The sequence below is a fragment of the Athene noctua genome, chromosome 15 (genome assembly GCF_965140245.1).
Source record: "Athene noctua chromosome 15, bAthNoc1.hap1.1, whole genome shotgun sequence".
In the NCBI taxonomy this organism is placed as follows: Eukaryota; Metazoa; Chordata; class Aves; order Strigiformes; family Strigidae; genus Athene; species Athene noctua.
In genome coordinates, this window is record NC_134051.1 from 3,386,117 (window position 1) to 3,412,024 (window position 25,908).

Here is a 25,908-nt window from a genome sequence, read left to right on the forward strand (position 1 = left end):
CCTGGGGGCTGCCCTAAGACCACCTGCTATTGGGTCCTGTGGGGTCTTTTCAGCATCGAGGAAGTGTCAAGAATTAGCACATCAATTGTCATGTTCCTGTTAACGTTACCAGGGGTGAAGCAGGCAAAAATAGAGTAGGAAATTCACTACCAGCTCGCTAAAGCTGCAAGTATTGCTTTGAGCCACCTAAGAGAAACTCACCAGCCTCATCAGAGCACAGGGCCAGCATCTCAAAGGTTATTCAAGCAACTGCCCCACAGGAGATTTCGGGTACAGAAGGACTGATACTCCCCAGATATACCTGGGAACGTTTTCCAGCACGAGTCAGCTGTACTGCTTAGGTAGGATAGGTATGTATACCAGTCAAGAGTAGGAATAATACCTAGAATGTTGTCTCCAAAAAAGAAAAGTTAACAAGGCAGAATCAACAAACTAGAGCCCAGAACTGCTCTTTCACAGCTCTGCTGTTTTCAGGACACAAGTTCATACCATGCCCTGCATTACACTGTGCCACCTACGTGTGCTAGATGTTCAGCCTGCACGCTAGACCTTTCAGCTTGGCATTTTATTGCACAGCACAGACTCTGTAGTCTACCAGGGTTGAAGGAATGGAGTCTCAGGTTCTGCCTCCAGGCCCCAGCTCCCGGGAGCTAAATAGCAAGACAATTATTTCCTCTTGTGGGCCACACCCTTCACATGGTTAAAATATAAGAGGAAAAACCAAAATACATGCCAAACATATGTCTCCTCTGAATGCAGTCACATTTCTGCACTGTGGGGTTACAGCCACCAAAAATATATTAACAGCTAATGAGCAGTAGAGACAAAAACTACGCCATAGAGAGCTGGTTTCTCATCTGCACATAATCTAAATTCAGCATAACTGAGGACAGCTTGAGTTGGCAATTAGCTGTAAGCAATCTTTCAGTTCCCACAGTACTGGGCTGTTCCCCCATTCTAATTTAGAGCAGCACTTATGCTGCTCTATACTGGCTCAGTGAAATTTGATCTTGAATTGGCATATCTGAGTCTGGTCCTTAGTAAAAACCAGTGGTAACTGCCTATGGCTGTTGTGCATGACTAGCAAGTGTAGATGCTGCTACTCACTTTTATCTTCTGGATGTTGGTGCTGTTCTGGGCTGAAGCCTCATCTGCTGGTGTTAGACAAGCATATAGGGCCAGGCCATCCTCCTGCCAGGCCTGCTGCAGCCCTACCACCTGAAATGGAACTTTGGGTCCATCTTTCATTTTCACTGGAGGCACCTGTAAATCCATTTGAACATAATTTCATTTTTAGATGGCTGTATTTAGAGACTGAAAATAACCCTTTATCTTGCTCTCTTGCTTTTGACTAGAGCCCCATAATGTAGAATAATCCAGGGTGCACTCTCACTTGATTAGTGGATTAGCTGTGGTTTAACCAGTAGAAAAATCAATAAAGACCAAATTAAATAGGAATAACATGTAGGTTTTGAGAAGTCATAGGATTTATTTTCTCAATGAGGACTTGCAAGCTCTGACTTCCACCAGTTGCACTATGTGAAAGCAAAAACTTGTATTAGTGCCCTAGTCTAGCAAGAAATGAGAACAGAGTCCCTGTCAATGCTGTACGGCATGTTCTTGTCACAGTGGTACCATGTGCTGCCTTTATTAATGATAATGAGATCAATCCAAACTGAGTTCAAAAATCAATGCTAAGTGATTATGCATTCTGAGGTGCTAGTGCAGCCTTCCTTAATAAGCCTTTGTTTTCCCTGTGAGTGATCACTAATAGCCAAAACCCCATCAGCCCCTCTCTAGTGAATACACCTTTCAGTTAGACTGAGGTGATTTCTTTTTGATGGATTTTTTTGTGTGCACGTGTGTGGGAGGCAAACATTCTCTTTTCCAATATATATATTTGATCCAAAACAAGAAGGGTAAAAAATTACTTTTGCCAACCCCGAGACAAACACTGGACATCTCTTATTGTGAAGATCAGTTTAGTACCAGAGACAGGATTCCAGTAGGACAGACCATTCATTGGCTCATAAGGCTCCTCAAAGTCAGGCTGAAACATGATTCACTTTAGTATACAGACTACATGAGAAACTTTACTACAGGGTAGAAAAGAGACAGGAAAGATACCTGAAACAGACTGGGAAGGCACTGTGGTGCTGCAAAGCATCCAGAAACCTGGGTAGCTGGTGAAAGAGGGCAGAAGGCTAAGGGAAAGGCAGACACAGGCAATCAGCAAAGCCATGAGAAAGGAGCAGCAGCTATGTGAAGCAAAGATGCTTGAACCAGATCACATGAAGAGACATGCAAAGAGACAGGCAAATCTGAATTACAGGACAATAATTCCTTCCCAGGGTTCTGGTGAATACAGAAACCACTAAGTCGTGTCATGGTTTATAACATCACCATGAGCTCTAGATGGATTAACAACTCTGTTTACTGTATATATAAGCCAAAACTCTTTATAGTGAGATAAATGCCTTTAGAAATACATTCACAACATAGGGCCTGAGAGGATTTTCAAACTGTTGCATAGGTCAGCTGTATCACTCAAAACAGCACTACCAAGTCCTTGAACACAAGTTTCACAGGGGAAATTCTTTAGCAGCTCTGCCACTGGGGATTGCTTGCATCTGGAGGATCATGCTCTCACCTGGTAGAAATCAGCATAATGCCAATGCAATCAATAAAGATATGCTGATTTACAGAAGCCAGGAAGCCAGTGAATCAGTGGAATTACATAGATAATGACCAGATGGGAATTTGGTCTAAAAATCCCTCAAACTTTCCACTTTTAATAAAAGAAATGCAGGCTTTGTCATTGCTACCCAACAGCTGTTTGAGAACCTGCATGAAATAAAATTGGTGGATTTTACTCCAGTTTCTCTTGGGCACAAAGTCCATCACATTTGACCCTACAGTCTCAGTAGAGCAACCCTGAGCTCTGGAAGCTGAGATAACCTTTCAGGCTTGGAGACAGCTGCTACAAGTCAAAGCTCAGGTTTTTTAAATGGGAATAACACAAGGGAAGAAGGCTGACACTGCAGCTAGTCATGAGCTAACTAGTTTCTGAATGAAAGATTCAGAATCTGGAGCTGTTCAAGTGGCAATTTTCATTAGCACTGAACTAACATTAAAGAATGTTAGCAATGTTTTAATGGAAGTGTGAACATTATTAACAATTAATACTGTTTAAGTGGAGTATAATTTTAAAGCCTTGTGCAGGCTGTCCACTCAGGGTGAAATCTACCTTGAGTGCATGGATTGGTATTGGTATGCCAATGTCCTTAACCAGGGAAAAGAATGAGGCCAACATGCAAGGTGGGGAGAAAAAATACACGTACTTGTTTTCCCTTGGGGAAAAGGCTAATATGGAGTGAATGGGAAGAGTGAGGAAAAGGTGGTTTCCCTAGAGGAGAAAAATAAGTGATCCGAAGGACAATTAAGATGAAACAGACCCCACTTGTTTATAGCCCTCCTGACTATCAAAAGGATCTATTCTTAATTAGAACAAGTAGTAAGAAATAGGCTCCTGTGTCCATTTGCTTCCTTTTCCAAGGACAAAGTATAATACTTTGACAGCCCTCTACTTCCAGTAGTTGCTTTTGACTGCTGCAAGTCTGGCTCAACAGTTTTCTACTTTCTGTGCCCTGTTCTTCATAAACTACAGACACAATCCAGCTTCCACTGACATCAGCAAGACATTTATTTACTGACTTTAAGGTGAGTTAGAACATAATTTCCCCTTTGTTCACTGTTTTGGAGCTGTTGGAAGAAGGACGTTTCAAGAATGATTATATATTCACCGGAGGGCAAAACACAGCCCGAATCATGCAGAACCTTCTTTTTTGCACTGTCACTGCACGTACTCACCAGAGAGAGAAGCCATGTCACGGGGGCCTGGTAGATGCTGGCTGCTCTCAGCACCATGGTAGGCACCTGCCCACCACACTCCTCTGTAGCTACTTGGCCACAACTTGACAGCCAAATGGTCATAAGCAGCACCTCATTTTTCATACTGTGTGGTCTAGGCAATGTGTCAATATCTGGCAAGTAAGAGGCTTCCTGTCAAAAAAAAGGATGAAAATGGAAGTAATTTGGATTACTGGAACTGTATTCATCATCATGAATGAATTACCTTCATCACCATCACAGGAGGGACAATTAATACCTAGTGAGCATTTATCAAAGAGGAAGCATGAGTCATAAAAGCTAGGTCATTATATCAATGACACCTTCTTGAGCCCTTCAGTTTTTCTTGGAGAGCTGTCACCTGGGTCTTCATTTAGTCAAACATTGCTTGGTGAATGGAAGATTACATGGTCACAGCTGGAAATAGTGTCATTGAATTTATTCTGTATTCTTTAAGATTCAGTGTTTTGGCTTTTTTTTTTTTTTTTTAATCAGTGAAATGCCTTCAAAACAAGCCTGATAAAGTGTCAAAACTTTCATTATTTCCTGCTTCATCTAACATACCTCATTTCACAGATGATGTTACATTTAAATGAACTCATCTCCTTTCTTTACTTTAGTACTGACACTTAGTTATTTAGGATGCAAATTCCCTCTCCTTTAAGAGACCTGTTCTTTAAGAAACAACCTCAAGCTTGAACTATGGGGTTATAGTTTATGGGATCTCTTTTGTTCTTCCAAAGATGCAGTAGCTGCAATTAGCTGGCTTGCTATTCCTATGTTTATTCAATCTGCTGCCCCTGACATTTCTTTTGTAATTAAAAAGCTAGTCCCCAAAATCACAAAGATTCTCCGGTATACATAAGAGTATTGCTCCTCAACAGTTATGATCCTTTAATAAGGACTCTCAGGGCCCCCTCAAGACATCCTGAGCACACCACATGTTCTGCAGGCATGGACACACATTCATTGTGCAAACAGCTGTAGCTGTTTATGTGGTTAACTTTTCCAAGCTACTTGTTACAGCATTGGCTGAGGACCGTGCTCCCCACTGCAGTTAGCAAAGTGCAACATCACTGCCTTTCCTGTACATGTCAACGCAATCAGCCAACAGACTAAGCTATTAAGGTGAGCATAATTAATCTGAAATAATCTACCATAATAAGAGACTAGCAAGCACCTCTTAGTGTGAGCTGATCTGTGGAACACCATAGGAACACAATGGGAGCAGGAGGGTGCTGAGGAACAGCTAAGTTATTATCTTTTCAGCTGCTCCACATAGCCCATAATGAGGATGTCTGCCCATACCTTTACACTGAATTAACCTTAATTTGATTTACCTGAATTTACTTTGGAAGCAAAGTAAGCTAAATCCAATTAAAGCCACTTTAATTCTGAATTTAAATGTTCACAAAAGTGTTTAATAACTAATCCACTTGACAAGTTAATGTAGCTTGACTTTTGTGCCTGTCCTCAAAATAGACAACTCCTTAAAACGGTTTTAAAAAGAATATACTAATAAAAAGCCACAAGCAGATCTATTGTGTCATTCAGTGTTTTGGTGCCAAAATAACAGCCACAGCACTGCCTACAAGTACCAAATAAAAATTATATTAGTAATAAAAAAAACATCATGCAAAAGTTTCTGATGCTGCAGATCTGCATTACTAATGTTACCGTAGTCCTGGGGAGCTAACATAATTTGTCAGGGCTTTGACCCTACCACTGTAATTCTTTGAGGAAGAGGCCTTAAAAGAAACTTGGAGACTTTCAGGAAAAGACACCCTTCTTCTATATCTGATATTGGAGAAATGATTCTTCCTCTGAACAAGGGTGTGGGGATCAGTGATAGGATGTAACTCAAGAGCTGAAGATTAAAACAATCTCAAGTAATGCTTCAGCAGGAAATTTCCAACTCTTCCAAATTTGCTTGGCCCAGAAGCAAGGGAAAAGGCTCAGTAGGTTTTCTGACCAAGACCATCTACAGATTCTACTTATTAAGGTTCTTTAGGAGAATGAGTGAGGTTTTGATCAATCCCTCTCCTCCCTCTGCCAGCCTCCTTACCCCAACAAGAATCGAGGCATAGAAGAACTTAACTAATTTCAGAAGTATTAAGGCAAAACAAAAAAGGAGCTAATCCTACTTAATTCTGGGCAAGAACTGCTCAAATAAAATAGATTCAATGCTTTCTGAGTATACCTTCCCATAGCATTGCCCAATTTACCCTAGTCTACATATGAAGAGAGTTCAATTTGCCTACATGTTACACTGGCCTTTAGTTATGGCAGTATTAGATTATAAAAACCCCTAAAATTACACAAATGCTAGGCTATTTTTGGTTGCTCTGGCTAGAATTGTGCTGTCAATCACACACAGGCTTGCAGCTGATTGTCATCAAGTGCCAACAATCACCATAGAGTAAATAAGATAAAATTTCCTATTTCTAAAGTGCTCACTATTTTATTTTTGCAATTACAATATTGCAACTTACAGCCCTTCAGTTCAATATTTCAACCACCTCCCCACCATTCTGGCCATCTTTCTTTACTCTAACAAAACAACAGTGAACATATAAGCAGTAACAACACTAAACAGCCAAGAAATAACCTCTCCTCAAATCCACACCAAAAAAGAAATGAAGAAAAAGGAATTGCAAGACAACTTAAGGATACCCATATATTCTAGCCTTCAGCTACAGCGGTGCTGAAGTTACACACACAGAGGCATAGCCCCGAAGAAAACTACTATTCATTAAAGAAAACCAACCCGGTACTGCGAAGGCATCCACACAGACAGTCATTAAAAGAGTGGCATTTTACCTCCACGTTATTTTTTTAAAAGCAGAACTGTTTATGATCACAGCAAGCTGAAGCTTAAGAGATACAAGTTTGCCAGCCAAGATTAATGTCATTTTGTTTCTAATAAAATAGCTCTAATTGGCTAAATGATACTTGTGTTGATGGTTTTTTAAAAGACTAGTTGGCATTGCTTTTACTACGCCTTCATACTAAATTGGACAAACAGCTCTGTTGCCCTAAAGCTGGGAAATATTATCAAAACTGTAAGAGGCTGGAATGACCAAGTAGCAGTTTAGGAGCCAAGAGGGCCAGGTGGTGACTTTGCTACTGGTTTCCAGCTAGGTGCAAGGCTGATAGTAAGTGAAAGCAGCTGCTATCAAATGCTGTTTGGAAATCATACTACATTACAGTTTTGAAAAGTTCATTTCACCACTCAGACCCAAGAAAACAGCACGTGTTTCCCAACAGAATCAGCTCACCCAGTCTGACAGTTTCTCCCCGTGGAAAGATAGGTCAGGGAAAAGACAATTTTTTCTTTTTATTTTTTAGAGATATGGTCTCTCTTTTACAGGTAAATAAAATTTCAATATTTCCTTTTTATCACCTTTTCCAATACTAACTAAAATGATGCTAAGACTGAAGCAAGGTATCATATTCAACCAAAAAACCACTACCTACTATGTTGAACAGACCCTACAACAGCAAGAGCTAAATCAAAACAGCCACTGCATGTAAAAGGAAGATAAGTTATACTTACACAGTCTCCTCCTTCTTTACTGGAGGGGGGTGAGGAAGGGGGAAGGGGAGGAATGGAAGAATCTTATTCTCATTGGCTAGAGGCTTAATCAAAATAATTGTTTTCAGCCATGTCTAAATTTATCCTTCTATGTCATCTTCACCCTAGCTTGGATCACAGATTTAAGAGGCAATCCCTGATGAATGGCAAATTACTGACTGCAGAAGTCTTTTGCCAAATGATGCATCTGCTGTATATTTGTAAATGTGAGCTGATTTCTAGGTGCTTTAGCAACTCTAGCTAATTTCTTGAATAAAAATTCTATACTCTTATGCTGAAATAGCTCTAGCATTGCATGTTCATGCTTCATTATAGACAGAGCTCACGCTACAAAACGCAAGCATGTTGATTACGTGTTTGTATATCTATTTTCCACGCGGTCATGTTGCTAATGTAGGAGAACAGATAGTTAGGACACATTTAACAATTCTGTCCATCTAAGGCAAAGTAGATAACACTCTTTCATGTCTTCTAAAAATTCTTGCATTAGATGAAGACATATTGGAAATGTCAAGTGTTTGTTCATTTTCATTCTGTGGGGAAGGAAAAATGATGACAATGCCATCTGTTAGATTATTTGAAATTCGACATTAAATTGTGGAATAAACCCTGAAACCATTCAAAGAACTGCTTTATCACTGCAAAGTGGAAACAACAGATAAGAATGGGGAAAGTATCTGCATTTTCTGCATGCAACTGGCAGAACATACTGTAATTAGGAAGGCACCATTTAATAACAAAAAGGAGAGTACAATTGATGTTAATGGTCTGAATGGTCTTTCTGTTAATGCATTTTTGTACTAGGTTCACTCTCTGTAGCACCAATGGCTTTCTGAGTATCAAACATGCTGCGGTTATGGATCTGAAAAATATGATGATGGCAAGATGTTATTGAAATTTTCTGATCTGAACTGAGCTTCAGATTGCTAAAATAGAGGAGTTATGATCCTTCAAAGAAGGTAACTCTGCCAAAGTAAGATTGCAGGAATTCAAAGAGCTGTGTAATGGAAGCATTATTTGCTATGATCTCTGTAGTTCTCCAATTCAGTTAGAGCATTACATATCATGTGAGACTAAGCTAAAAAAAAAAATCAAATTTCTTTGCTGAGAATTATCTTGTTCTCGACAATTATTCTTAGTCTTGGGCATGAAGAATATAACCTTTCCTGATTCAGAAGAAACCACTTTTCCAGCTCTGGCAGCATGAGTGTGCTAAAGCTAGACAGTGTATTTGCTGGAGCATAAAGAGGACAAGTGTCAAAGAGAAACATCAGCTCATCAACAGAAATTACTGAAAATAGGAGTGCAGTTCAGATGTGATGCACAGAAAGGAAGTGAGCTCTGCTTGGCATGGGAACCAAGGACAGCAAAATTCACTTTGTATACCTTTTCACGTTGTGCCAGCTGAGCATGGTCAACCCCAAGCGCAATTTAAAGTAGCTTTATGGCCACCACAACACTGGCAAACAGCTAATGATCACTTACATTTCTGGCTCAAAAATCCTTCCTAACTCAAATAAAGAGATGTGATGTAGTCTGAATTACTCTATGCCACTTCTGCATTAGCCTGCATTAAGGGAGTTCTCAACTGCTTCAGTAGAGTTAACAGCTCATCTGTGTTACCAAAGATATGCATAACCCCTCTGACAAGAGCAAAGGATCTGGCCTGTGGAATACATTAGCAGAGAGACACTGTGTGGTCACTCACTACCACACAGGCAGAAAAGTATTTTTGGCCCAAAATTCAACATACATTTATTCTGCTATTTGCAGGAAACAGGATAACTCCACAGCATCAAACATTTTCTCCTGAATAAAAAGAATCTTGTAGATTAGTGTGCTCACTGTCCTAGCCTGCTCACTTCTTGTTCTGCCAGTACGCCTGGCATGAGTACCCAGCAGTGCCCCCACCATGCTGTCCTCTGGTATACGCTGGTGTGTCTTACTGTGACCTATTGTTATTATTAGAGAGTTTTACACAAGCAGCTAATATTCTTTTTTGGACAATACCTTTCTGGTCAGTCTGAGTTCACTAGACCAGAATACTGCGAATGAAACAAAGCATATCTTTCAGTCAGCACTAATAGGCAAGCAGTTAAAGCAGCGATGACTTCCTTGATAGAATTGTTCTGAAATTACTTCATTAGAATATAGAATGTTCTAATTAGTATTTAAAGTCAGCTAGGAGAGCATGTGTCAAATACCAGCCTAGTTTTCAGATGACTAAGGACCAACATAATTCTAATGTTCATTAGAACACAGAGCATTCATGTGGTTGTGAAGCATGTTAACTAACCAAAACTGTTTAAAAATGGGTTTTTTTCCCCCAAATATGTTCAAGAAACACTGTGTAATTTGAGGCCACTTAACAAGTCTGAGTGCTGCTAAGAAACAGTCAAATAAGTGGCACAAATAACAGGTAACAAGCAGCTGTTTTACATACAATTTCTCCTTTATTTTATAGCGTCATAGAATATCTCAAGTTGGAAGGGACCCATAAGGATCACTGAGTTCTGACAAAGGCTCAACTCCACAGGTAAACAAAGGACTGCTCTGAAAATTGAACTAAAATTTAAAGCAAAGTAACGCTGAATCCTATTTGATTTTGTTTGCTGAGATATAATCATTAAAAATGAGAAGTGCCTTCTCCATGATTGTTGTTTACACTACAGTAACACTTAGAGAGGCTTAAAAGGATTCATAGCCTTACTGTGCTGATGTTCTCAGCACATGTAACAAAAAGTTCCTCCTCTAATGAGCTTATACTCCTGGTTAATGAGAAGTAGCTGAGGTAAGTAAAAGAAGTTTAAATACTTACACATTTCATGTGAACACAAGACTGGAAATCAGGAACTTTTGCCTCAGTCCTGGCTCTGGAATGGAGTATTTCTCTGTGAAACTGTAAAGTTAGGATAGTATTTTCTTATCCTAGTCCCTGTCTAGCTAGATTATCAAAAGCCTGTAAAACACTCTGAAGAGTGTAAGATTATCAAGAATTTTTCCAAATTCATCTCTATTTCCTTTCTTTACACTCCTGAAAAGGTATTGTGGCCTCTAAAACCTAAACAGTAGTATCTGTATCTTCCATAGCATTGTTCATTGGCTCACAAATAAAACATGTGATGATTTCCAGACCCACAGCAGGGAAGAAAATTGTACTCAATCGCTTTGAAATGCTGTGATAGAGCACAGAATTGGTCCTCAGCTATCTGAAATCTAGGCTGGTTATTTGGCACATGCCCGTAGCTGGCTTTAAATACTGGTGAAATGGCTCTAGTTTGATATTCAAGGAGATTTACCATATACTTATCAACTTGGGTGAAGACTTACTTTTCCTGGGCTTTAATCTACCAATCTTTTAATGTATTTCCCCATATACTCTATGGAAATCCTCAAGAAAAAAAAAAGGGGGTGGGGTGGGTGGGGTGTGTGTGCAAACTCTGCTCATCTGCTTTATTAGGAAGTTTTACCAGAGATCAAGTGGCCTGCTTTTCAAACTACCAGCTCAAGTTTATAAGTGGACTGTGTCCAGCTCTGATCTGCATCCAGCTGCAAAATACTATGCAGATAACCCTTCAGACCTGGGAGTTCTCCAAGGCAGTAAATATGGGGGTGGTGATTCTGAGAACTAAGTGCTTACAATGTGCACTGAAGCTTGTGGGAACTCCAGCTGCTTGGCACATAGCTGGACAAAGCTCTGTGGTTTTAAAATAAAAATAACTGCATGATACTTCCACTCTATAAGCTCAAATAAATCCTTGAATTCCATTCCCTGCCACTAAGAATAATGCTTCGATAATTATTATTTGTGTAATAATGTGTTTACAAGTTGTGACCAAGCTTATCCCCCAGTGTGTTAAGATTTGGAACCATAGTCCAACCTAAGTCATAATGCTAAACAAGAAGGTATAAGAAAAACTAGGACTACAGTTTAAACTATACAGCTTCTTCAACAATAGGTATGGCTCTGTCAGACAAGCCTGTACATCCGCTTCGAAACACAGAGGGACAGATTCAGCCTCCTTCCATCTACAAATAGCATCACTGATCACAGCCCTGAGGTGAGGCCAGGAGCTGTGAATTCTATTCTGATTCCAAGGATGTGCACGACAGAAAGTATTTATCTGTATAATTAAACGTGACTGGCATTTGTTCATATGCACTGCAAACTTATGGTAGCTATTTCTTCTGACAACAAACACAGGACCTGTCAAAGAGCAAGTCCTGAAGAGACAAAAGGTACAGAAATGGTTTTCTCTCCCCCTGCCCTCTTCTAAATGAGAAATAGAATTTAGCCCATGGACATTTTACATTATTGTCTTCAAGTTTAATCTGAACCATCCTGCTAATGTGAATAGAGGAGTATTTAGGACCTCTACTGGCAGCAAGTTCATGCATGTAATTCTGGAAACTATATTCTTTTTACTTATATTAACTTTTCCCTTAAGCAACAGCAATGAATGTTCTCATCTGCCAAGATAATGTGTAAGTATATTCAAGAATAAGCCTAAACTCATTTTAATCACTTTAAGATAAGCCACGGAATATAAAGGATTAAATATTTCACATTTTCCTGGGGCCATTTCAAACTCCAATCAGAGAAACAGCACTGAAAGCAGTCATTTCTTTGTCAAGACCTGACTGTTCGATTCATTCCACAGCTGGGAAGTGCAATGGACAAAGGTGGGAGTCCCTCTGAGACCATCAGACTGGGTCTGCACACGAAGTTTAAACGGAAGGTTCTCTATGGCTTTTGGGTGGTTCTGTTGCATGCAGTACGGAAGTTGAGTTTCCTGGTTCTGAGCATATATGCAGCAGTTTGAGTGAGAAACCTATTGAAGCACACAACAGGTTATTAAAGCAGGATTAATGTATGTCATTTAACTGCTCTGGTTGTGTGAGCAGAACTACTGACAAGAGTCATCAGTCTGTAAAGTTTCTGACGCACTTTAATTTTTTGCCCCGAGAGTGCCAAAACACACACTTCCATAACATCTCTTACTCAGAGAACCCGGGGAGCAAGCAGTCGGACTCTGCCTGTGTAATGGAAGTTGTTTATAACAAAGACATTTAAGGCCTAGATCCTTAGGATAGATCTGTGCCACCCTGAGCCGTGGCAGAGGCAGCAGCAGTCTCAGCTCCTCTGCCTTGCTGACTACGGCCAAGCAGACCATAAACCAGCTAAACTCAACCTAAGCATAAAGTACTGGGACAACAAATCCCCCCCCGTTTGCTTTCACTGGCATCAAGTGGGAAGATGAAGAGGAGGCCAGAAATACAGGCTCTGTGCCAGCTAACAGTCACCTATGCTAGAAAAACAGTTTCTTGGGAACTTCCATGCTATTCTGAATCCTGTGTGCTGGACTGGTGGTACAAAGAGGAATCTTGGCCTTCTGTTTTTGCATGCTAAATTTAACTACATCTCTAATTGCCTTAGTTTATTTTTAAGCCTTTCTTGAGTTGAGGCAGCAGGTTCATTAAGTACAAGAGATTTTAATCTTGTTTCAGGAACTCATTAAATACCTCGCTGTAAAAAAAAGGGAGGAATGCAGGGGCCATCTGCTGGCTGTTTGGCACATCACTGCTGGCCACAACCCCGCAGAGTCAGTCCAAGAGAGTGAGACCTAGAGTGAAGCACAAGCCAAATTCAGCTCTGATGTCAGAAAAAGATTTAGTGTAGAAGTATTTTTCAATTTTTACAATTAACGTGTGTGGGGGGCGTGTTTGAGCTATAGTAAAATAGTAGGGGCAAATGCTGGGTTCAGTTGTAAACGTTGGGTTGCTTTGGTTCAGTGTAAATGAAAACACTTGGGCACAGGGTGATTTATACTTACAAGATCAGTTTTAGAGTAATACAGATACAGAAGAATTCAGTTACTGTGTCACAAGATCATTATAACTGAAATAAGATTTTACAGTTTTCCTTGCCTTCTCCAAATATGTATATTGCACCACTTTGTTGGAGATAAATAGGCATTTCTGTAAGAACTAGCACAACACCTATTCCTTTCATAACTGGTAGATCAGGCCTTTGTATATTCTTTCTATTGAGACATGAATTTCACCTTCTTACAGTTCTTTTCCTTTATGCATTTTCCACACTGCAATAAAAAGGGAGAATTTTTAAATACTGCTTAGGACATGACCTAAGTGCATTCATGTAAGCAGCTCCACAATGGAATTGGTAAAATGCACAAGCAGGATGGTCCAGCTGGTGAACTGCTGGGTTGGGATCTCAGGACCCACAGTCAGTGTCCTTGAGCAACCCTGCGTGCTCAGGTAAGATGTAAGAAAATGGTAATTTCCAATGTTGATGCCAACACTACTGCCTTAAAAAGACCCCCATACAATACTAATGGAAATCACAGGCACCTATTTTAGTAAGACAGGTAAAGAATCAAAAGCATTTTACTGACATCAGTGCAGATCAAGGCACCTACTACATAAAAAAAAAAAAACCACCATAAGGGACCAGTAATTGAACTAAAAATATTTCTACACATTCAGGAAGTCAATCTCTACTTTCAGTCATTCTGCGCTAATCCAGGGTAACTGTCACAGTCACTGAACATGCAATGCTTCAGCACTACTCCTGATGGTAAGTATGATCCAGAAGTTTTGTCAGGGCTTTTCCTATAGAAGTGATATCAGATCAAAATGAGAATAAGGCTGTAAAAGAACAAGGAATATTTTGACCATAGTATATTGTTAATGTTAGCTTTGTGGGAATGCAAGTGGAAAATCTTTTGGTTGAGAATTTTACCTGACATCAGTAAGCTAAATCAACGGTGTATTAATGCAAAAAAATCTACCAATTTTGACAGAAAGGTTATAGAGTCTAGTTTTATGAGAGGAAAGAGAAAGTATCCTCATAACATATTTGTTAAGCTAGAATGACTCGGTTGCATGCCTGAATGTTTTTGTTTTGTAAGTCAGCTGTAAGGCTAAGCTGAAATAAGATGATGATCATGGTAATATAATTACTAATACAAGGTTAGTCAAAGTGATTGTGTAGCCAAGAAAAATTAGATGCCTCAGTATGAGTCAACACATGCATTTTCCAAACAGTTTAGCTGCACAAGGTAGATAAAACCTGTTTATAAGGTACTGGTAACAAGGTGGTTCCTAATAGCTTTCAAACTACATTATCTTGTTCTGCCACATCATGATAAAGCAATAAAGGTAGAGAGAATCAAGCTGAAGCCCTGCTGAAAACATCCATTTTGTCCCAATAATAAGAGCTTAATAAAAGTTAAATACTAGTTGCCATCCGTTAAATCAATTCTATAGCTGGATGTAAAGCATCTGGCCATGAGCACCACCCCCTGCAGCGGTTTAGCTGCCTATGTTCAAGGCCAGTTCTAACACAAGCTCAGGCATGTGACTTCAGAGAGTGCTGTGAAAAGAGCTGTGTGAGGCTGCTGCTGGGCCCTTCCCCTTTCACTTGGGAGCTGTGTTTAAACTGAGACACTTGCCCTTGGTCCTTGACTGAGCTACACCACAGCTCCACCTCTGCCTGGCCTCACCTCACTCATCTGAACCCAGCCCTTAACCAACTGATTTGACTTTGTGGCTTGACCTCAGACCTGCTTCATCACTGCAAACATCTGGATGATCACAGGGCTGCTGGCTGACCCCGCGTACTGTCACTGGACCCAGGCCTGTCTCTGAGAACTTTCTGGCCTTGATCTTGGACCTACCTCATTACCACAAACTTGCCAACTGGTTACCCTCAGCAGACCTGCTCTGCTTTGCTTGTTTGGGTACTGTGGGACTGCACTCCTTGCTGGTGAGGTCTCTGCCCCTGCCCTGCCTTGCTGTCACCTGCAGCTCCTGGCTTGCCTTCACTTACAGTAACCTGCTTGTGCTGATCCCTGACATAAAACTCAGATGTGAGCCTGGCAAAAGCAACAGTTACTATCTGGATCCCATCTAATGGGAATGTAACATAGAAATCAACATTAGTACTAAGTTACTCTATCACAGTATGCAAGATAAATGAAGAGACACATCAAACTAATTTCATTTTACACCTTCCATTTAACTGGTTTACAGCGTGCAGCATTCCTTCTCTGTCTCCCTTGTCAATAACACTTACTCTGCTCAAATACTGAAACAAACTCTATGTACATTATTGAAACTATTAATTCAGTCTGACCTTACAGCATGGATCACATCACCACTCTGCTGGCTTTCAGATGCTTGAGTAAGTTCCAAATTGGATCCAAAGGTTAAAAATGTAGTTAAGGGGCCCATTTCCAAAGAGATCAACTTATGCCAGTCTCAAGTTTCACTGAAAGTTTGGGTGGTGGAGGGGAGCAGGAAAAAAGAAGTCATTAAAGAGACCATGTTCTTCCATGCATTTTTAAAATTAAGAGGTGGGCCAGATTGCAAAAGTATTCAGACATTGAAAGACACAGACTTGACAGGCAGAATTCTTAGATGAACCTGCTGATTTCCAGGGGAACTTGGTACTTGCATGTCTTGAAAATACCACTGGATATCAGCCCCTTCTTTAGATGCTGAAGTATCTCTGAAAGTTAGTTCTTAATTTCCTAGTTACCTGCACTGTTTTGAAATTGTTCTTCCCAAACCCGATTCTTATATTAGTGCTTCCCACAGAGTGAAGCTGTGTACAGAGTTTGACTGAACTAGGTTAAGGAAAAAAAAAAAAAAGACAGCAGCATTAAATCTGAATTTCACTGCTTTTAAATTTTAGACAAGCACTCTAATGTAACCCTAATGCAGCTTTTAAAATTTCCTTTGCATTTCCTTCCCAGTACCTCAGCTACAATAATAGCAGTTTCTAAACTTTCCCTTGGATTATTATTTGATTCAATTATTTATGTACATTATAGATGGCCAGAGGAATTCTGGAAACCATGACAAGTGTTCCAGATCTGAACATCTATCATTGCCAAAACAAAAGACTTAAAAAACAAATTTGAAAGTGTGCTACTCTGTCAAATACTGTGGTTCATTCTTTGAATATACATGTTTATATATAGATATTAGATATTTTCACCAAGACACAGCTGCCAAATTACAGCTTCTTTAGTTTTAAGTGTCTAAACGTTCAGGTTTTTCTGTCTTCCTATGTGCAGCAAAGGAAAAAAGAAAAGAAAAACCTGATCTAATGCAAAGAAAAAATGCTGCTGTCAAGATGAATTTCAAGTAACCTTATAAATGACTGTTGTATTTGATAGATGATGCTGATACATTTTTCATTCTTAATTTTAATAATGAATATTTCTGAAGAAGAACTAAGAGCAAAGCTGCCCACAGAACACAGTTATTATGGATTGTGCTGATTTTGTTTCTACCAACAGTGCATCATAAGTCCAGGGAGGTTTCCCCTCAAGCAGGCTGTCAGTTAATCTAGGTACCAGTTAGCTGTTCCTACAGGCATCGGGAGCCAAGTAAATCCTGGGCTGGTTAGCTTATGCCAACATCTATGATGCCGTGACCAACTGGCAGTAACATCATTAAATCTATTACGGGCATATTTACACTGCAATTCAATTGCAGCAAGACTCCAGTGTAGATATACCCTGAGCTGTACTTGAGAGAAACTACATTACCCAGCCGTTATCTTCCTTTTATTGGCTTCAGTGCAGCAAATATGGGAAGTGACCAAGATACAGAACAATTCAGCAATCGCTCAGTGCATTGTCAGGAATGAGTTAGCAAGGCTTAAGCATATTTCTGATGAGCAAGTTAAGTGCTGGATCTTATTAAGGGCTAACCGGAATTTGGTGGTATCTCCCAGCAGACTGAGAAAGGAACAAGGCTGAAGACCAGATTCACCTTTGTACCCTTCAGAACACAGCTCTGTGCAGTGTATACTGTCCTTGCCAAGGCAGGGTGACAGGGAAATTCAGCTGTCTGTTAGTCCTTTGCTTCTCAGCAGTGATTAATCCAGTGTTAAAAAAATATGCTTTCAATCTGCAGAAATACAGTAGTCGATTGCTTACAAAACAAAGCTGAATGGTCCCTCCCCCAACTTAGGGCTGTAAGGTCTTTCAACTTTTGCACTGACAGAAGAGCTTTGTTATTGCTATTAGCCCAAGTAAGTCATTTGGTGGATTCATGGACAAATTCTGGAGTTTCTCATCTTTTACCTTCTCAGCTGGCCTTGTGTTCAGTGAAATCAGGGCAAGGATGAATAAAGACTACATATACAAATCTTCTTAGGAGGAAAAACAGCCATATTTTAGGCTCTGGGAAAAATCAGGATAATTTCATACTCCCTTAATCAGGACATCAGCCAAAAGCAAAACCTATTACTAAACCCACAGTCCTCAAAGTCTACCCACAAAACTGAAATATAAAGCTACTAAGGGCTGACAACCAGACAGGACTCTGCATAGGCTTTACTTTAGAATTGTGACAGTAAAAATATTTTTTTTCTAAGAAGTTATGAAAAATCATGTGTGAAAGTCTGGCTCCTGTGAAGTAGATGACACTGAGCCCACTGACCTCAAGCCAGGACTCCTGCCACACCCCGACACGTCAAACCTGGTGGGCAGCTGTATGGGGAGCACTCCCCGTACAGGAAAGGAGAGAAAGGTATTATTAGCACAAGAGAAGAGCTGTGGGACTCCTCATCTCATCAGGTAATGGCACTCCGTTACAAACAGATTTTAAATAATGCAATGAAAATTACTTTTTGGTTCTAGGATCACACTTGCATTTGGCCAGGAAGCCATTCTGAAAGAGACAGTCCTACGCTGAACTACTAACCATGTGGAACAAAACAGGGGTTTTCTCTGCCATGGGCTGCTTTCCAGTAACTGACTGCTGAGGCTGCAGTCTCTCCAGCTGCTCCTGGAATCTGCATCTCCTGTGTCTCTCTTTCATCTGTTCTTCCTTTTGGGATAGCTCTTTTTTACTTTCTTCTGTCCTGAAAAATACACAGATTCTGCTTCGCTTAAACTTTTCACTTGGGAGAAAAAGCACTCTCGTTCATCTGTTTGCATTTCATTTTTCTTATATTTATACCACACACTTGAGGGTGAATCATGACATGAAAGGCTAAAATAGATTTAGAAAGCACTTACTGTGTTTGTGGGGGGACACAAGAACTTGTCATTGGATGAAATCATCTCTCAAAAAAAACCCAACCCACCAAAGAAAAGGAGCAGACCTCAAACCTCTGATAAGTGGTGACAACCTATTTGGAGACTGGAACTCCAGGAAGCAGAGGCGTGTTTGTGATGTTTCACTCCCCATCTCCACACCAAAATTGTCAGTCTAACTCTGTTTCCGTTCCTATCTGCTACAACACAGTGACATGTTTGCCCTAAATCAAGGCCTCCCATCTTTCCATATTTTGATGTGTGCAGAAAGATTTCAGCTGCCATTTCCATGGGAAATATTAAGTTCAATTTCTTCTGAATCTTCAAGCCCCAGGGGCCCCAACAATAATTAGAATAGCAAGAAAGAAAACTGAAATTCATTAAAGTCATTGTAAGCTATTACTCAGCAACAATAAATAACCCAGATTCTTGACAAGCCATGGTCTGCCATTTATGTGACAGGCTAACAGGTTGACAAAATGGAGTTTTATAGAACTGATGGAAGCAATGAGCTTTAATGTCAGGAATCCCATAGAGAAAAAAACCATGCAACCAACCATCTGCCATTTAAACCAAGTACACAGTAGCTGAAGTGTCCGAGTGGCAGGGCAGGCAACTGTTTAACAGTGAAAAAGTAATAGTCTCTAGAGCAGGCAGATTCTAATTCTTTCAAGGGCTCATATGTCAAAGTCAAAATGTTAAATTTCACTCTGAAAATAGCAGGCAGAACATAACCTTTGAAAAGTCAGTATAACGGAGCTCTCCCAAATAGCCGGGCAGGTGCATAAGGCAACCATCTGATTTCACTTTAAAATTAGACCTTATGCAGAATACACTACATTAAACTAAGCCCAAGGAGGCAGAGGCCCAAATAACTCTGCTATTTCCTCAATTGATATTATTCTTATTCCTCTATTTTTAAAGCTTTCCAAGATATTCCTGTGGTATAATCCATTCCTCATGGGTGTACTTTGTTCCTCTAAGCTCTTGTACTTTTCCTGATGTCAAAGAGTCAGATTTGCTTTGTTTGGGAAAAAAGTTACAAGGAGGAGTCAAGATACCTCTTCCAGTTTGTAAAAGGGTTTTTATGCTGAGAAACAGGATAAATTATTTTCCATACCTCCTGGGAACACAACAAAAAATAAGCTTAAATTGAAGATTGGACAATTTAAATTAGACTTAAGGAAAAGATTTACAATTGTAAGGATCATTAATCAGCAAAATGTACTAGCTGGGGAGTCAAGAAATCCTCACCATTGAGGATTTCAAGACCAAGTTATATAAAGATCTGCCAGAGAAAATTTTTACCTCACTCTCTATTGATTTTACCTCACTCTGTATTGATACAGGGAGACAGACCCTTCCAGACCTATCTTCTATGATGCTATGCTTAGTAAATCTCAGTACATAAAGGAGATCAATACTGCATTATCCTCCCCTTACACAGAATAAAACTAAAGACAATGGCTAAATGTACTATGTCAGAAGTGCCCTAGCATGTCTAATCCCAGGCCAGTTCACTGATCTGCTAAGTCTGGCTGCCTCTAAAGCTTTAAGCAATGGCTGCCAGGACTGGCTGTCTTTCTAGGTAACAAAACCATACATCCTTTTGCTCCAACTTACACACTGGATAAGTAAAGTTCTTTAATTTTAGACAATTAGATAAGCTATAATCAAAATCACTGACAACTTCTCTTGTATGATACCTTGGCAATTCTCCTGTAGTTAGAGGAGACTCTGAAGCATTTCCTGAATTTTGAACCTTCTCAGTTTCCATTTTGTTTTCTTTTTCTATGTCAGCTCCATTGCCCCCATGGCCTGAAAAGAGGGTATTTCTTGTCTCTGGTTTAAAACTCATTAGTTTCCTGGGAATCAATTCATTTGTCTCTTGCCTCACTTTAAAATATTGGTTTTGACTTATTTTAGAGGAACCTATCTCTTCCAGACTTTCTGGATCCTGTTTTATGCCTTCAAGTTTTTCAGCTGGGGTAGACATTTTACTAAGAACCTCTGAGGCTTCTTTACGGGCTAAATGGAGTTGTTGCAGTAGCAGGCTTTTCCCTGAGCAATTCCTCCTGTGAAGAAAATAAAAACCAGATTTAATCAAGATAAAGCATTATATGAATAAATTCAAACCCTGAGGAATTTCTCATATGAATGACAGCTCAAAACAAGGACTGGGCATCTACACAAATAATAGCTCTTGGTAATAGCAGCACCAGCACACAGGCAACACAAAACACCACAGTGACAGAACATGAATCTGATCTTACTGGTAATTTACTGACCCCTTCTGCATTTCAGGCACAACACACACCTACTAGAAGAGTCCTGAACAAATGTAATGTTGGCACACAAATTAGAGTCTACAGATTTTCATCCCCTTTGGATACGGGGGTTGGGATTCAAATACATACAGAAGAAAAGTTCTAATAATTTTCAGGATTTTTGTGTGCTTGGCTTCATTTCATCCATGTCTCCTCCAGGTTAATGAGACTGCAAAACTGTCAGCAACCACAGTATTGTGACAGTATTCTGCTGCGAAATGGCCTATCATGACATCATGGGCAGATATGGTTATTCCGTCTTGCAGTTCTGTTCAGTGATGAGTTTCCCAAGTCATCTGCTACAGGAAGATAACCATCAATTTGTAGCTTATCTGGTGATTATGAGCAAATAATATACCTTATTTTAGTGGCAGCTGAAAAGTACACGGACTGAGCAACAGATGGAGTTGGATTTTAATGATGTGGTTAGGTGGCCTGTATGAGAACACAGCATCGTACTGCTGTACTTAACTAAACTAAACCTATACTTCTCAGAACAAACAGATGGAGAGTATTCTTTCTCCTTAAGGATCTCTCATCTCCTGCCACCATATCCAGAACCATCAAAGCAACATTTAACATCGATGGCTGCATTAGTGGGTATACCCAAGTAGTGGTAATTTTAGGAGAGCATCATGTACTGGAGAGCAGCCTTATGGTATAGTGCTAGAGATGGCACCGACTACCTCAGCACTCCAGGGGTAAACCAACAGCATATCTTCTAGGCTAAGTGCCTGCAGATCAAGACAACCAACCCTCTAAGGCCCTAATATGGAGGTATATTGTACTACAGAATATGTAGCCATTTAATAATTCTATCCAGATAAGAGTGAAGCTGGAATTGACTCCTTGTGAATGAGATCAGAATCTTGCCCTCCTGAGACCATGAGGCTTTCTTATTTAGAAACAGAACTAAATAACATTTGCCAGGCATTTCATTTGTTCTTTAGCAACACTAAAACGAATCAAAATCCAATCAGCTAAGCTCTGCTCTCCATCAGTCCAGATTTACACTGATGCAACTTCTGCATTTGCATCAGTGCCAGCGAGAGCTCCCCAGGCATCATCTTGTCCCTGCTTTATACTGGCTTTGGATTAGATGTTCTAAATTATATTGAGTGTTCAGGCTCCGTTCCTTGTCAAATCATTTATTCTTTCAAACCTTTAAAAAAAAAAAAAAGAGTAATTGGCTGGCACAACAATACAAATGTTCTGCTTGTCCTCTGCACTGATGTAATGTGAACTTACATGCATCAGACTTCTAAATGTAATCCAGAGCATAAATGCAGTAAGATGTTTAAAGCTTCATATATCTGCGTCACATTAAGCATACATCTAACAACCTATGGGTATGAATCAAGCCCTGAGTTTAGCAACAGGAAATGGCTGGCATCTGTGCCTACTGAAGAATTTACAGTTTAGGATTCCATCCATCACACCCTCTCCTCCTTCCCCTCTTCCTCCCCCCTCCAATTAAGGAGAATTAAGAGCATCCCTGCCCACACAATGTATTCAATATTCTCTTTAAATCAACATCTATTCTATTATATTTTATTATTTCTAAAAATAAAGGTTTGTCTGAGTCAACTCCTTACAACATTTTCAAAGTTTGGTTCCGAGTCATTTAAAACCAGTTCTCATGTCATTCAGACAAGTCTGGAGAAAGAGTCAGGTTTCCCAGCCACTCAGCTCTACTCTGTCTTTTGAGGTGTTTCCATGCAGCTGTACAGGAACAAGGCGCTATACTGCCTCAAGGATCAACAACCATTTTCTAGCTTCAGTATCTTTACCATGCAACAGAAAAGAGTGATCTCCTGGGGCCAGATTGAAGCACTTTTATTACTGTTTTTTTTTGTTGGAAAGACAAGGAATGGAGATATTTCAGTACATGAGCTCTCACTCTTATCACTGTTAGGGCAATTATTTTAGTTTCAGAAAAAGTGAACACCGTATCATTTGAAATAGGCTCCTGGTAAAGAATCTTACATTCTCCTTTCTGCTTGGTCCTTAATTGTCATAGTTTCTTCTTCTTCTTCAGTGGAGCTGTCGCTTGCACTGTGAAACAAGTTAGACCATATTAGTTAACTCTGTTCCAACTGGATGTTGTCTTTTCATCATTACTAGGGTGCAAACTTAGAATTATTATAAAAAAAGGAGAGAAACTTTCAGGGAAGATCTCCAGGTGTTAATGGATAGTTCTCCACATTATTACTCTAACAAAAAAAAAAAAAAAATCAAGCAACCACATCAAAATGTGTTAGCTGTTTATTAACTATTAACTGTTGATTAACTAATTAGCTCTTAGGGAAAGGACAGGTTTGCCAAAACCTGTTGCAGATTGAGGAGAACTTGGCCTCCCGTATCTGACTGTAAGGCCCACTTATCACACAGGAGACAGAAATCAGCACCTACACTTGCTTGCCAGGAATGTAGCCAAGGATGTCCATTTTGTACACAGTGCTGTCGGAACGCTAGCCCGACTCAGACTGCAAGCATTGCTTTGCAGTCACTGCCTGCTCCTTTATAGATGGAAACTTTCTCAGTGTTATTTCCTGGGATGATTTGCGTGTCCTTTCTGTGCTGCCTGTATCCCCACATATTTACTTGTCCTGAGACAAGTTATTCTCTCCTGAGAATATGTCTATGCTCAGCCAGGGGATGTGCCTTCCCACCAAGGTCACAGCGGTGTGGAAGAAGAGAACACTTTTAAAGTTACATTTCATGAGTATGAGATACAGAGAAAATGTTTCAGTTTCCCCACTTTTTCTTACTTACTTCTCAGTAACAGTGAAGTCAGAATTTACCTTTCTTTCTCATCAGGGAGTGTTACTGACTTCTGTGGATTAGCATCTCTTAAATCTATGTACACAGTTACAGGCTCTGGCAGGCGCTGTAATATCACGTCCGTCCTTAGAGAACTTCGTGAAGATGATAGCAAGGCAACATCCCTAAGTATAGAAAACACTGTTTCAGCATGTCCTCTGCCTTATCCAGACAAGAAGTCCTGCAGGGCGTGGATTATGATCAAAATTGGATTGTGAAAGGAGCTTTGTGCTTGGCTACTGTACAGATTCAAACTGTGCTTCTGCCTTCTGCCTACTGTCCACCACCTTTCAAAGCTGAACTCAAAGATTCAGCTTCCCCTGAGGAATACAGACCACAGGCAGCATGATGAGGGATATTTAGTTCCCCGAAACTGATGTCAAATCATTCTGTAGAACAAAGGAAAACAGTTATGGTACCAAAGAGCTTGCAAGTTTTAAGAGACCAGTATCAATCTGTAAAAACAGGTCCCTTTTTCCTGTCTCCTTCAGCAGTTCTATTTTATCCTTCAGATCATACAAAATGCAAATCATCTTCGTGGCTCTCCCTGCTCTGGCAATGAAGGTACTTCCCCTCTACAGGTTTGTTTCACTATTGTTTCCTCTGTGCTGCCACCATTGATGATGTTCCCTCTGAAAGTCTGGAAATCCACTTCCTTCACACAGAACCCTCCAAGATGCACTGACATCTCCACCAATACCTACAAAAAAATCATCCTGTATACTTCAGCAAAACTGAGGTACCAGTAAGAGAAACCAATATCCTAGATGACAAAAAATGTGGCCATGATAATTTGCTTAGCCTTGTCTTCCCACCTTTCCCATTTGTCCCAAGTGTCTGTTAAGGTCTAGACAAAATTGGTGGTTGATGGAGAATGCTAAAGTGGCAGGATACTGACTGCTTATCATTAGATGTACATGAGTGACTGAGTCTTAGTTTTTCCCTTTAACATTCCTGTCTGTATGCCAACTATGAGATCAGTTTTCTGCAGAGGCTACGGAGAAAAGCACATACAGAACACCACATGTTTCCAGGTATCCCTATTGGCAGTCATGATTACCTGGGGTATATGACAGACAAGGACCTACTTATTCTCTTGCTGTTCTTGAGAGGAGAGCTTGGCTGATGGCCACCTGCAGTGTGGAGACACCATCCTGGACTGCTGGGCACACAGCGCTTCTAGCTTTTCCATGAGATGATTTTCAGACCTACTCCTGAAGGTCTCTATGGAAGAGGAACAAGAAGAATCACCAGCTGTGGTCTTCTGCCACAGGATCACCCAATATATATCCTTCCCCCATTTTCACATTGTCCCTTTCTCTACAACCTGTCAGAAGGGGAGGGAGAAAGATACTGTCATCTGGCTCTAACTCACTTCAAGCCTTCATCCATCTTGTCTGAAACACTCTCAGGCCATGACAGGTCACAAAGCATTGGTTTCAAGCTATGAAAGCAAGATGAAATCTTGCGGGAAGCTAACTAAAAATATTTTATAGAAGTATTAAAAACCCTACTATGATTACAACACTCAAGATGATGCTGCAGGGAAGGACTTAAACACAGGAACCTGAGTTTTATTTATTTTTATACACTTTCAGCAAAGTTGGTATTAAATTTAGTAGTGTTACCATGGTCTGCTGAGGGGAAAGCAACTTCTGCATGAGTGTTATCTTTCTGCTGCTCCAGCTCCTCAAGAATCTTGCCTGGATCCCATTTCCCAGTATTCTGAAAGACAGCAGAAATGTGATGGAAAATTCACTCCCATAGACTGCTACAAAATAGAAGTCCCTTTGACTTACATTCTTTGTAGTAACTGCATCAGATTCTTCTGGCACATATGAATACACAAAGAGCATGGAAGTTCACCTTACCTATCTTCAATACTACGCCACTGTCACTTGCCAGTAGATGAACCAGTGTGTCACTCTGGACCCAGCTGCTTCAGCATGAGCCTCAGCAATTGGCATGACTAACAAAAGGTTGTTTACTGCTTGAACACGGCTCGCCTCCCATCATTGCCAAGGCTCTGCACGTCTACCATAGCCAAGGGCAGTATAATTACTAAGAACAAACAGTAAAGGACTGACCAATGTTCATTCAAATGTAACAAAGGAGGAGTAACTTCTCCCTCCCCACTTAAAACTGCAAAGATGTTTCTAGAATGGACTGAACTGAC

At 40.2% G+C, this 25,908-nt stretch overlaps 1 protein-coding gene across 1 annotated transcript in view; it reads right to left on the reverse strand.

Annotated features, from left to right (window-relative positions):
• Window positions 1-25,908, reverse strand: part of DNAAF8 (dynein axonemal assembly factor 8) — a 94,470-nt gene that overhangs the window by 60,165 nt on the left and 8,397 nt on the right. The window contains exons 5-14 of the mRNA XM_074919564.1: window positions 25,361-25,457; window positions 24,821-24,956; window positions 24,385-24,387; window positions 23,714-23,857; window positions 22,896-22,964; window positions 21,589-21,591; window positions 20,289-20,657; window positions 18,248-18,407; window positions 3,871-4,062; window positions 1,108-1,263 (exon numbers count right to left, since the gene is read on the reverse strand). Coding sequence (XP_074775665.1) covers window positions 1,108-1,263; window positions 3,871-4,062; window positions 18,248-18,407; window positions 20,289-20,657; window positions 21,589-21,591; window positions 22,896-22,964; window positions 23,714-23,857; window positions 24,385-24,387; window positions 24,821-24,956; window positions 25,361-25,457 — 1,329 coding nt within the window. The remainder of the gene's footprint in view (window positions 1-1,107; window positions 1,264-3,870; window positions 4,063-18,247; window positions 18,408-20,288; window positions 20,658-21,588; window positions 21,592-22,895; window positions 22,965-23,713; window positions 23,858-24,384; window positions 24,388-24,820; window positions 24,957-25,360; window positions 25,458-25,908) is intronic.